Source organism: Lycorma delicatula, chromosome 8 (assembly GCF_047948215.1).
Source record: "Lycorma delicatula isolate Av1 chromosome 8, ASM4794821v1, whole genome shotgun sequence".
Taxonomy (NCBI): domain Eukaryota; kingdom Metazoa; phylum Arthropoda; class Insecta; order Hemiptera; family Fulgoridae; genus Lycorma; species Lycorma delicatula.
Window position 1 is genome coordinate 52,661,515 of NC_134462.1, and position 13,544 is coordinate 52,675,058.

At 32.7% G+C, this 13,544-nt stretch overlaps 1 protein-coding gene across 2 annotated transcripts in view; it reads right to left on the reverse strand.

Annotated features, from left to right (window-relative positions):
- The window catches only part of LOC142329278 (protein GPR107), a 128,988-nt gene that overhangs the window by 9,544 nt on the left and 105,900 nt on the right, over positions 1 to 13,544 (reverse strand). For both annotated transcript variants that reach the window (XM_075373714.1, XM_075373715.1), the window contains exons 8-10: positions 12,800 to 12,949; positions 9,425 to 9,542; positions 4,623 to 4,753 (exon numbers count right to left, since the gene is read on the reverse strand). In XM_075373714.1, coding sequence (XP_075229829.1) covers positions 4,623 to 4,753; positions 9,425 to 9,542; positions 12,800 to 12,949 — 399 coding nt within the window. The remainder of the gene's footprint in view (positions 1 to 4,622; positions 4,754 to 9,424; positions 9,543 to 12,799; positions 12,950 to 13,544) is intronic.

Consider the following 13,544-nt stretch of genomic DNA (forward strand, 5'->3'; position numbering starts at 1 on the left):
GAAAATATGGCATCTAACTGTTAATGTTATCAGAGCCTACTAGTAGTTATGTTTGGAATTTTGATGTGTACAGTGGACAATATAATAACATAGTTGATTAGACTAAAACTCTGCTTGACTCATTGGCAAATAATGTATGTACTTTATACAGCCTCCTCTATGAATCATGAGACCTTGCCGTTGGTGAGGGGGCTTGAGTGCTCAGGGATACAGAGTAGCTGGACCGAAGGTGCAACCATATCGGAGAGGTATCTGTTGAGAGCCAGACTAAGGAATGATTCCTGAAAGAGGGCAGCAGCTCTTTCAGTAGTTGTTAGGGGCGTGAGTCAGGACGACTTAAACGGCCGTATCAACATCACTCAGTCCTCTGAGTACTGCGCAGCTGAAAGCAATGGAAATCTACAGCTGCTTTTTTTCCAAGAAAATGTGGCTCTCTGCATTTTCACATAGCAATAATGGAGGCGCCTTCCTTGGTAAAATATTCCGGAGGTAAAATAGTCCCCCGTTCGGATCTCCGGGTGGGGACTACTAAGGAAGGGGTCACCAGAAAATTAAAAAATAACATTCTACGAGTCGGAGCGTGGAATGTTTAGAAGCTTGAAAAAGGTTGGTAGGCTAGAAAATTTAAAAAGGGAAATGGGTAGGACAAATGTGGATATAGTAGGAATTAGTGAGGTTCGGTGGGAAGAGGAAGGCGACTTTTGGTCAGGTGATTTTAGAGTAATTAACTCAGCGTCAAATAATGGGCAGGCAGGAGTAGGTTTCGTGATGAACAAGAAGATAGGGAGGAGAGTGGAGTATTTCAAAACGCATAGCGATAGAATCATTGTAATAAGGATAAAATCAAAACCTAAACCGACAACGATTGTTAACGTCTATATGCCTACAAGCGCCCATGATGATGATGAGGTAGAGTGTGTATACGAAGAGATTGATGAAGCAATTAAACACGTAAAAGGAGATGAAAATTTAATAATAGTTGGAGATTGGAATGCAAGCATTGGAAAAGGCAAGGAAGGAAATGTAGTGGGTGAATACGGGCTGGGCAAAAGGAATGAAAGAGGGGACCGACTTATAGAATTTTGCACGAAGTATAATTTAGTAATTGCCAACACCCAATTTAAAAATCATAATAGAAGAATATACACTTGGAAAAAGCCAGGCGATACTGGAAGGTATCAGATAGATTATATCGTGGTTAAGCAAAGATTTAGAAATCAACTCGTTGACTGCAAAACTTACCCTGGAGCAGACATTGATAGCGACCATAATTTGGTGATAATGAAATGTAGATTGGGGTTTAAAAACCTGAAGAAAAGGTGTCGGATGAATCGGTGGAATTTAGAGAAGCTTGAGGAAGAGGAGGTAAAGAAGATTTTTGAGGAGGACATCGCAAGAGGTCTGAGTAAAAAAGATAAGGTAGAAAATGTAGAAGAAGAATGGGAGAATGTTAAAAAGGAAATTCTTAAATCAGCAGAAGCAAACTTAGGCAGAATAAAGAGAACCGGTAGAAAACCTTGGGTTTCAGATGATATATTGCAGCTGATGGATGAACGTAGAAAATATAAGAATGCTAGTGATGAAGAAAGTAAAAGGAACTATCAGAAATTAAGAAATGCTATAAACAGGAAGTGCAAACTGGTGAAAGAAGAGTGGATTAAAGAAAAGTGTTTAGAAGTGGAAAGAGAAATGAATATTGGTAAAATAGACGGAGCATACAGGAAAGTTAAGGAAAATTTTGGGGTACATAAATTAAAATCTAATAATGTGTTAAACAAAGATGGTACACCAATATATAATACGAAAGGTAAAGTCGATAGATGGGTGGAATATATTGAAGAGTTATACGTAGGAAATGAATTAGAAAATGGTGTTATAGAGGAAGAAGAGGAAGTTGCGGAGGATGAAATGGGAGAAACAATACTGAGATCTGAATTTAAGAGAGCATTAAAAGATTTAAATGGCAGAAAGGCTCCTGGAATAGACGGAATACCTGTAGAATTACTGCGCAGTGCAGGTGAGGAAGCGATTGATAGATTATACAAACTGGTGTGTAATATTTATGAAAATGGGGAATTTCCATCAGACTTCAAAAAAAGTGTTATAGTTATGATACCAAAGAAAGCAGGGGCAGATAAATGTGAAGAATACAGAACAATTAGATAACTAGTCATGCATCAAAAATCTTAACTAGAATTTTATACAGAAGAATTGAGAGGAGAGTGGAAGAAGTGTTAGGAGAAGACCAATTTGGTTTCAGGAAAAGTATAGGGACAAGGGAAGCAATTTTAGGCCTCAGATTAATAGTAGAAGGAAGATTAAAGAAAAACAAACCAACATACTTGGCGTTTATAGACCTAGAAAAGGCTTTCGATAACGTAGACTGGAATAAAATGTTCAGCATTTTAAAAAAATTAGGGTTCAAATACAGAGATAGAAGAACAATTGCTAACATGTACAGAAACCAAACAGCAACAATAACAATTGAAGAACATAAGAAAGAAGCCCTAATAAGAAAGGGAGTCCGACAAGGATGTTCCCTATCTCCGTTACTTTTTAATCTTTACATGGAACTAGCAGTTAATGATGTTAAAGAACAATTTAGATTCGGAGTAACAGTACAAGGTGAAAAGATAAAGATGCTACGATTTGCTGATGATATAGTAATTCTAGCCGAGAGTAAAAAGGATTTAGAAGAAACAATGAACGGCATAGATGAAGTCCTACGCAAGAACTATCGCATGAAAATAAACAAGAACAAAACAAAAGTAATGAAATGTAGTAGAAATAACAAAGATGGACCGCTGAATGTGAAAATAGGAGGAGAAAAGATTATGGAGGTAGAAGAATTTTGTTATTTGGGAAGTAAAATTACTAAAGATGGACGAAGCAGGAGCGATATAAAATGCCGAATAGCACAAGCTAAACGAGCCTTCAGTAAGAAATATAATTTGTTTACATCAAAAATTAATTTAAATGTCAGGAAAAGATTTTTGAAAGTGTATGTTTGGAATGTCGCTTTATATGGAAGTGAAACTTGGACGATCGGAGTATCTGAGAAGAAAAGATTAGAAGCTTTTGAAATGTGGTGCTATAGGAGAATGTTAAAAATCAGATGGGTGGATAAAGTGACAAATGAAGAGGTATTGCGGCAAATAGATGAAGAAAGAAGCATTTGGAAAAATATAGTTAAAAGAAGAGACAGACTTATAGGCCACATACTAAGGCATCCTGGAATAGTCGCTTTAATATTGGAAGGACAGGTAGAAGGGAAAAATTGTGTAGGCAGGCCACGTTTGGAGTATGTAAAACAAATTGTTGGGGATGTAGGATGTAGAGGGTATACTGAAATGAAACGACTAGCACTAGATAGGGAATCTTGGAGAGCTGCATCAAACCAGTCAAATGACTGAAGACAAAAAAAAAAAAAAAAACTTTATACACAAATAGATAAAGCATTAGCTTCAGAGTTAGAAAAGCTAAAAACTGGTATAGTGGGCACAATAAAAAACCGAAAAGGCATACCACTTGTTGTGAAACAAAACACTAGGCTGCAGCGTGGACGACAAGTGTTTCGTAGGAAAGACAATATTCTTTCATTATGCTGGAAAAATAAGTGTGATGTATTCATGATTTCTATGCCGCATAAGGCTGATATGCTTGCATACAAAGGCAGGTTTAGAAGAGAGGTAACCAAACCTGCTTGTGTAATTAGCTACAATAAAAATAAGCTTGGGGTCGATTTATCAGACCAGGGATGTCATATGGGGCTTATGAACATAGGTCCATCAAGTGGTGGTGGAAACTGGCCTTCCATATTATTCTCATGTCTTTAGTCAATTCTTGCATTTTGTATAACCATGTAACTAAGAAAAAACTTAGTACTAGACAGTTCATAAAGAATTTGTGGTTGTAACTTGATGTGTTAGAAGAAGAACCATGTCAGCCACGCACATCTGTAACTCAACTGAGTAGACTTGCTGCAGGAAAACACTTTTTAGAAAAAATTCCTGTACCTCCAGAAAAAAAAGATGTCAGAATGTGCAAGGTCTGCTCTGAGAAGGGGACAAAAGAATGTGGGAAGGCAACCAGAAAAAACACATCATATCATTGCTGTGAATGTAAAGTGGCATTATGCAAACAGCCTTGATTCAAGCTGTTTCATTTAAAAAACTACTATCTGTAAGTGTATTTTTGTTTTTCAAACTAAGTTAGTATATTTTAGAGAGTGTAGTTTTAAAATAAAGAAATAAACATTAGTGTCAGTGATGTTGAAAGTGTAAAGAAAGTGAGCCGCATCCCTAAAAATTCTTTTTTCATACTGAAAACATGCTTTGGAAAATACATTACATCTTTGTATTTATAGATATTACAACTGTATACTATATATCATCTAAAGCTAGAAGTTGCAAGGAGTGCATTGGCACTTCCATTGGTCATGTAAGTATATATCTTTTTTAGATTTAATTTGAAAAACTTTCAAATATTGACAAAAACGGCTAGCATTCTATAAACAAGCTCCTTTTTATGCCCTAGCATAAGTGTTAAGTAGTGCGTAATGTACTACATTTTATTATTTCATAACTGTATCAAATAATTAAAACATAACTACTGAAACTTACCACACAACAGGAAACAGAATGGCTCCACAGCATAACAAATCAACCAACATGAAAACATCTAACCATGTCCGATGCTCAATATCACCTTCTTCTGATTCATCGATTATAATATTGGCAACATTAGCCAAAACCTGAAATAATAGAGTACTAAAATAATTTTTAAAAACCAAATAAAGTATTTCATATAAATATTTTTAATCCACATGCAACACAATTCCAATAATTTTAACAAACTTTGGACCGTTTTGAATTAAAAAGATAAACAAGTGAGGAGTGGCAAAGAAAAATAAGTCACAAAGCCACAGATGCTGCCATTTTGTAGCTTCATTCCTCTACTATTAACATTACAAAACTTGTGGAGTCAAGTATGCTTGTTGTATCAACACTGTTGTCTAAAACAACATTCAGTAACTGAATTTTTAACATTGGGAAAAAGTGGAAACTAGCGATACTCATTGTCATTTAAAAAGCCATTCATAATGATTTTTTTCTTGGGCACATGAGGTGTCATCGTTATCAGTGCCTGGACAAAAAATTATATAGTAAATGATTAAAAATTAACAATTAAAATTTACCTTAAAAATTCATAAGATGTAAAATGTTTGTGTGATATGCTAGGTGCGAAATAAAACTAAAACAGAAATATAACATAAAAGAACAAAATTGCTATATGTCAAAAGGCAAAAATTACATTTTAATAAAATATTTGAATTCAGATGCATGGCCTTAAGAAATTGTAGACATTTAGATAACACTGATACATTATTGCTAAGATATTTTGGATGTTAGCCCCTAGTTTAAACTCCTGACAATGCCACATAACAGACACAGTTAGAAGGATATGGTGAACGTTAGTTGGCAGTTGCAGTGAACACAGATCGAGTGCATTGGTCTGATTCATGAGGTGTCCATGAGTAATTTCAGTGTGTCCTATTTGCCAACGTTAAATAATAACCTCCTCTCGAAAGTTATTCCTGCATGAGGAGCTCCATGGTGACACAGTGTTCTAAACTGGATGAATTTTATTGTTGATTGTAGCATTCCATTCACTTTGCCACTCATCACGAATCACCCTCTAGACTGACTAGACTGTTCAAAACAATGTGATTAGCAAAAGGAGGTTGCAAACAGGCCTCTTTTGCTGCACGATCAACGTGCTCATTGCCTGAAATTCCAATCTGACTAGGGATCCAACAGAAGCTCATGATTGTGTTATGCTGAATCATTTCAGAGATAATAGACTGTATATCACAGACAACAGGGTGTCTGGAGTACATGTCACTAATTCCCTGCAAGGCACTCATGGAATCTGAGAAGATAAGTTTGTGCAGAATGTGGGCTAAGTATATTTAAGGCCTTATTAATAGCTTTCAGCTCCACAATGAAAACACTGGGAAGGCCAAACATGTATTCTACTGGAAACTACAAAAGCAAAACCAACAGAATTATCATGTCTAGAGCTACCTGTAAAAATATGCAATCAGGACTCATGCTAATTACAAAATTAAAAACTTTTTCTTGAAAGATAACTGGATTCGTGTCCTTTTTTAATAGCAACGAAGACTAAAGCAACAATTCATAATGGAAGGTCGCCAAGGGGGTAATAACGTTGAGTAACAGGAGGTACTGAAGGTAACTGTATATTTAGAAATAAAAAAAAATCTACGAGTTCTGATGGCTAGCAGAGCAGTAGATCTTGGCTGTTCTTGGTATCAATTAACACATTGGGTGGAAAATAATGCATCAAAAGCTGGATGATTTGGTTACACTTTTTAATGTGTGCCATCATAGGAGCATATCATTTGCTTTCACCTTTCCAAGATGGCTCACTACTGTCTACCAACAGACTTACCACAGGGCTTGGGCGAAACACACCTCTAGCAAGACGGATAAATGAATGATGGACTGCATTGAGCACAAACATCCATAATCTAAGTGGGAACGAACCGCTTTTCAATGCTGCAAAAGCAGATGTAAGGGACTAGCAACATTCTTCATCAACAGAATGAGAAAACCAGTTCACCATTGGAAGAAATCTGTAGCTGTAAATGGTGACTACTTGAAATACTTCTTCCAACAAAGCTTCTACCGATTTGGTCAGTTCTTTACACAATGCACATTCTTTCTCTTTTTCTATGTTGTTTGAGAGAGCCTGTACAAAACTAATACTAGCTGTACAGGATTCCTCATACTGAGGGATTTTCTGTATTACCGATGTGCCACCGGAGAGGACACTTTCTGCACAGTTCAAAATGACTTTTTCTTCTTTATAAATAGGGCATTCTCAAGACCTTGCCAAGTGTGGACCTTTACAATTTTTTTTTGCCCCTTTACACATTTTTCTGCCCCAGCTCATGCGATGTCATCGTGTCCCGTACAGCAACAACACCCACAAACTTCTTCCTTTATGTAACCATTTTTGGTGTGACCAAACCCTGACACTGAAAGATAACTGGAACCTATAGGGGAAGACATCCACTTTGTGACAATCCCAGTATCCATACCACCCAATTTGAACTTATTCCACATCATCCACACTCACCAGATTTGATGCCCTATTATTTTCACTTCTTTCCACAATTAAAGAGGGATATTAAGGACATTCATTTCACAAAAGATGATGACCTTAAGGATGTATAGAGGTCATGGATCAAGCAAAGACCAGCAACATTCTTCATTGACAGAATAAGAAAACGAGTTCACCATTGGAAGAAATCTGTAGCTGTAAATGGTGACTACTTGGGAAAATAAGTGTAAGTTTTTGTAGCAAACAAAATCTACTTTTACACCATATTTGTTTCAATTGACTACTTTTTTCAATTGCAAATTAGGAGCGACTGTACATTAAACTTCAGCCACCCCTTCTATTAACATTGAAATACTTAAGTATTAATTAATTACTTAGTCTGGCTATTGAAAGACACCTCAGTTGAGATTATATTTTTGTTATCAAGAGATTTATAAAAAATATAATTCACACTGACGTAAATTCTGGTTTGTTTTACATAATTTAACAACTTATTTAAACTACAAGAAATACGTCATTTATATTTGAAGGAAATTCTAATAAATTTTTTTTTTGGAAGTATGCCATTTTTTAGTTAAATTATGGTGTTACCTTTACCTAAAACAAATTTCAGGTTATTTTTTGTGACTATTTCATCTTTAAAAAAATAAATACCTCCAAACAACATTATAATGACAAAATAATTATTATAAGTAGTAAACAGTTTTATAACTATAATTAAGAAATGTGGTTCTACATGAAATTGGAAACGCATATATATTAGAAACACATAATAATTAAAAAGGCATTTTAAATTTTTTGATGACCTGTGATTATTGCATTAGGAGAGGAAATCAGACTATACTTTGTAGTGAAGCCTATTTATAATTAAAGAGATTAACAATAATCAAACAATCTAAACAGATTACTACTATTAAATACATTGAAGCAGTATGTCAGAAGTATTTGCTATTAATAACAAAGTAGCTTATGGAATATTTCATTATAAAGACTATGAAATTATAAGATTGTTGAATCCTAAGATGTGAATTTCTCAATGCTAATTACCAAAAGAAACTTTAAGAGCAAAATAATGTTCATAACATAAACAATATTTATCTGGCGGCATTTATCGAGCTTAGTCCTAAAATGACTGTCAGAAAAATATATTGTTAGTATTTAATAAAGTTACATTTTTAATTAAGAATTAAGTTACAATTATAATTTCCTCAATAATGTTTCCCATAAGAAGCTCACGATCTTAAAGCAAAAAACCCCTTCTTTTTTGTCATTTCTGGACTGATGTATATCAGTAATTTAATTCAGGGCAGCGGGGATAATAAGCTTGCTTTTTATATTTTTCCTCAGTAACTGTTTTGCTTGATATTCAGACTGGAAAAACCTTTTTTATGATATTTTATAAGATGAATTTTGAATATTACATATTTCATGATATTCGTTAAATATAAATCATATAGATTAAATATGTAAAGCGGTGGGGAGAGGATCATACCACGATCACCATAGACATTTTTTTAAAAATTTTACTCAAGGAGTAGAATGTTTTTATATATAACGATTTAGGTGCATACTTACTTAGTAATTTGCTAAGGATATGGATTTGTTAAGAATTGATAGTCAGGATACCAATAACTAAAAACTGCAATCATTTCTTTGCCAGTTTTTACTTTCCTGGGATCATAGCACTAGAATTAGCTGCAAGAAGGAAAGTAGTAATCAATCAAAAAATGGGGTATGGATTTTCTGCATTTTTTGACATTTCATTACCCAGGGACCCAAAAAAATAAAAAGTGGGGATAATGTTTGTACGTGGATACGTTTTCAGTAGAATTTTTTTAATTTTCTTTCATTTAAACATAATAATTGTAGACAAATCTCTTGGGAGGTGATTTTCAGGTGGAGAAGCAGAAAAAAGTAGAAAAATATTGATTTTTTTTTTTTTTAATTTCTTTAATTTATTTTTCCACTGCATATGAATAAATAACCAACACCAGGAAAGTATAACAACTTTGTTGTCAGAGTTTTTTTATTTATGATTTCACTTACCCGGTTTCATTCCATAGCTGGGTACTTTTATACAGTAATTACTTCATTTTTATTTAATCATTAATCTCTAATGATTAGAAAACTGATTTATAGCTATAAATCATGATTTTAATTATTTTCAGATTTTTACTGTCGTTAAATGAATTGATACTTAAATATAAATATAATTCTAAATAAATACAGTTAATTCTTTAAATATACTGAAAGGAATAATAATATAATACTTTACCTGCAAAGGTATGACAATCATAAAGATTTTTTTATCTTTTTCAGACAGAAGGTGCTTTATAAAAGTCCAACCAGTTCCAATTAATACAATTGTAATGAACAATACAGATCCTTTTAATCTAAAAAAAAAGAAAAATAATTTATTCATAAATTAACAGGATACCAATAATTTACATAAAAATTTAATTACTGTAAAAGATGACTTAGCCTTATAAACACAAAAGTTTTTGTTTCATACATAAAGGTGATGTAAGATGACAACAGCCATCATAATGAAATAGTTCCACAATTATAATCATAACTGAACAATACTGAATGCACTCTCGCTATACACTACATTTATTAGTGGCTTATGTTCATAGAAAAAAATTGTTTTTCATAGCTGCTATGGTGCAAATTGGACTCATATCTAAATCAAGCCAAGCAGACAAATTACTTACAAAGTAACATTGAGATTAATCTAAAATGTATACTGTTGAGTGAAACTCATTTACATAGAAGACTATGTATATAACAAAATATAATTTTTACCTTAAACTTGAAACATATTTTTAAAAATGTCAGTACCGTAGCCAGTAAATACTGTTATTTCTTCTTCACAATAGTAGTAATGAACTGTGTTTTATCATAATTTATTATTAAATTTTATTATGTATGATTTTTTCACTTTCTGCCTGTATTCAAATTTGCAATTTGTAAATTTTAACTTATTCTGAAATGAATTCATAAGATGCTCTTACCCTTGCATCAAAGAAAAATGGCTGCAGCGTAAATTATATATAATAATACTTTCTATTAGATGTAACTTGAGAAAACTTTCACATTTCAAGAAAGCTGATATAATGATAATGAAGTAAGCTGCAACAATTGGTTAACTCGAGCAACTTCAATATATCAGCAACCTTGCGAGCTTACTTCCAAATTAAAAAAAAAAAGAAAATTTAATTTGAAAAGCTCAAGTGAATCAAAATAAAATAAAAGCTCAATCACAAAACAATTCAAATTAAGGGGGGAACAACGAAAAAATGTACTAGGGCTATGTAGTCTGATCACAAGTATATTATTAAAATTAAAAAAATAATTAACATTAACGATACGAAAAATAATTTTTTTAACATTAATTGAACATATTATTTATATCAGAATTATATGGAATCATATTTTGAATCATATATATGGAGTTATAGAAAACACATTTCCACACTACTCGTCTGTCATATTTAAAAAAATATATAAAATAAAGTAATTAACATTAACAATACAAGAAAATATTTTTTTTTAACATTAGTTAAACGTATTATTTATATCAGAATTATATGGAATCATATATTTTGAATCAAATCATTAATTTTTCTCTTCATATACATAAGGATACTTCCCTGCACATATAAAAATAATGATGACCTCGCATCGAATACACCTATTTACCCAGTCTCACTGTCCTGTCTCATCGAACAAAGAACACATCACCACTTCCATGCGAGCCAACTCAAAACACGTCTCCACTCCATGACTGCTAAATTCACACTAGCCCCGAAACAAAGAATGTCAGTCTGGCTTCCCCCACCAGACGCCCCTTCTTACTTATGCACGTACACACTTTTCTTTGAGAATGTATATGCTCTCACCAGCCCACGATGACATCACCGTCTGGCTATCCAGACCATGTCATACATCAAAAAACAAAGTTAATTACTTTGTATATACAATTTCGTATCAAACTAATTACGTTTATTTAACTATTAAAATAATATAATACTATATTGCCTATTTTCTGTTTTTAATATAAGCTAAGCCAAATGAATATTAAATACTTTTTAAAATATTGAAACTTTTTTCTTTATGACAGAATATATATTGTTCGTAACCAACAAAATTTAGAATGGTTACAACCTGAGCAATTGTATTCACTCATTTTCTAGACATGCCTCATATTTCTCACTCATTACAATTTATTAAATGTAACACTCATTTATACAAATATGGTAGTCATTACACAAGCAGATCTTATAAATCTAACTATTTGGTCACTTATATTCAAGCTAATAATATCTTTACTTGTTCATTGCATTTAAACAAACTATCAGTAACAAATGATGTTTAAATAATGTATCGCTAGCTAATATAAATTGTCAGAAACAGAAATCAATTATCTGAACTAAAATAAAAATATTTTAATTGGAGAAAGTTGGTATTTATATGATTATACGAAGACTATTGCAATTTATAGTGATCTCAGTAAGGGCATAAAAACTTTTGAAATTGACTCCTTATACAAAAATAAATAAAAATGTAACTAATGGTAAACATATTATCCATTTTATTTTAAATATAATGATACCTTATTTATTTTATTTCTACCAATAATAAATCAATTTAAAAATGTGTCTGTTTTCTTATATCTTTAAAAATGAGTTGGAAGAATTTGAAATTTCAATTATTTTCATAAAGGATACTCTAGAATTCGTTTTATATGATATTACAGAGTGTACAAAAACAATGAGGTTTTAAAGCTAATATCATGTAACTTGAATTTACAGTAATGAATCACAAATAATATTAAAGAGTAAATCTTTCTCCATAAGTGTTCAGTATAACCACTTTTTGTCATGCAGCACACATTAAACCGAAAGGAGAGTTTGCCCCATATATTAACCAGCATATCTGGAGTAATGGAAGCAACAGCTGCTTCAATCCTATGCTTCAAACTGAGTACTTTAGTAGGTAGCAGAGGTACATACACAAGATCCATTATAAAACCCCAAAGGAAAAAACAGGGATGAGAACAGGTGACCTTGCAGCCATCAGACATGTAGGCATCCAGTCATTTCTAACTGACTATGCCATTTATGAATGTTACTGTCACTTGGAGAATAATGATTAAACTTTCTACAAAATCCTCATTGAAGTAATTCACACTTGGCAAACTATAAAACACAGAATGCATTCTGTTCAGGAGTCACCATCTTTGCTAATGGTGCTGTCAAGTGGAAAAGTAAGGAATCAATGACAGTATGCATACAAATAAAACTGTCTTTTCACTCTTCGTTTCTAGCTTTAAATCAACACTCTACTCTTCATCCAAAAGGTATAACAAATTAAAACCCCAATATTGTTTTTGTACACTTGGCAAATTATTTTCAGTCTTGCCATATATGTATTTTTTAACAATAAAGTTTGTTATATGCTATATGATAAAAGTTTGAGGGCTTTATAGTGAAGCCTGCAGAGCTTTAAAATAAGTCATTAGAAAGGAAAAAGAAAAAATGGATTATCGAGAATTATAAAGTAATTACTAGTCATTAATAGAGTACAGTGTGAGTAGAGTTCTGCTCCAGACAAATGTTAATTATTATAGATCAACTTTTATACGTACAGATGTGTAATGTAGTACAGTATAGCCCAAGCAGCTACATGTTCTCCTTTGGTTTGAATAAAATGATAATTTATTGCGTGAAATAATAAAGATAATGATTTCAGATACACAAGCACAGCCATCAAGTAATGGATTTTGAATACTGGATGCCTGAAAATCAGATCATTATTATTAATACTGAAATACAACAAATCAATCAGAAACATTACTTTATAAAACAATAATTGAGGCAACTAATTTTGTATTATTTTTATCACCAATTGTATCATTTACTTTTCAACTTCGACTAGAAAAAAAACTAATTCAGAATTAAAATCTTACATAAAAATATACAGAATAATATAATTAATAAGAGTCATTCAAATATTAACCGGAATATTGCTATGCAACTGAAGAAAAGCAGTGATTATGGTCGGGCACTGCATATAGTCAGTTGAATGTGTGTGAAAGCGAGTGTGAACTGGCCAACCACGCCCGTAGGTCATGTCCCTATGTCAATAGCAGAATGTCATAGCAGATAGTACCATCATCCACTGGGCAACGAATTGTAGTCCAATTTCTTACCAACAAAGGTGTCAATCCTCGGAAATCTTTTACTCTGACTCCAGGCACAGTTTGGAGATGCAACCCTGTCAAAAACTTAAGGGTTTGAATGGGCCAAAAAATTTTCAAGTGGCTGTGATGCAGTGGAGAATGAAAGTCACAAATGTGCAAACCAGCATCAATGATGACAACATTCAGGCTG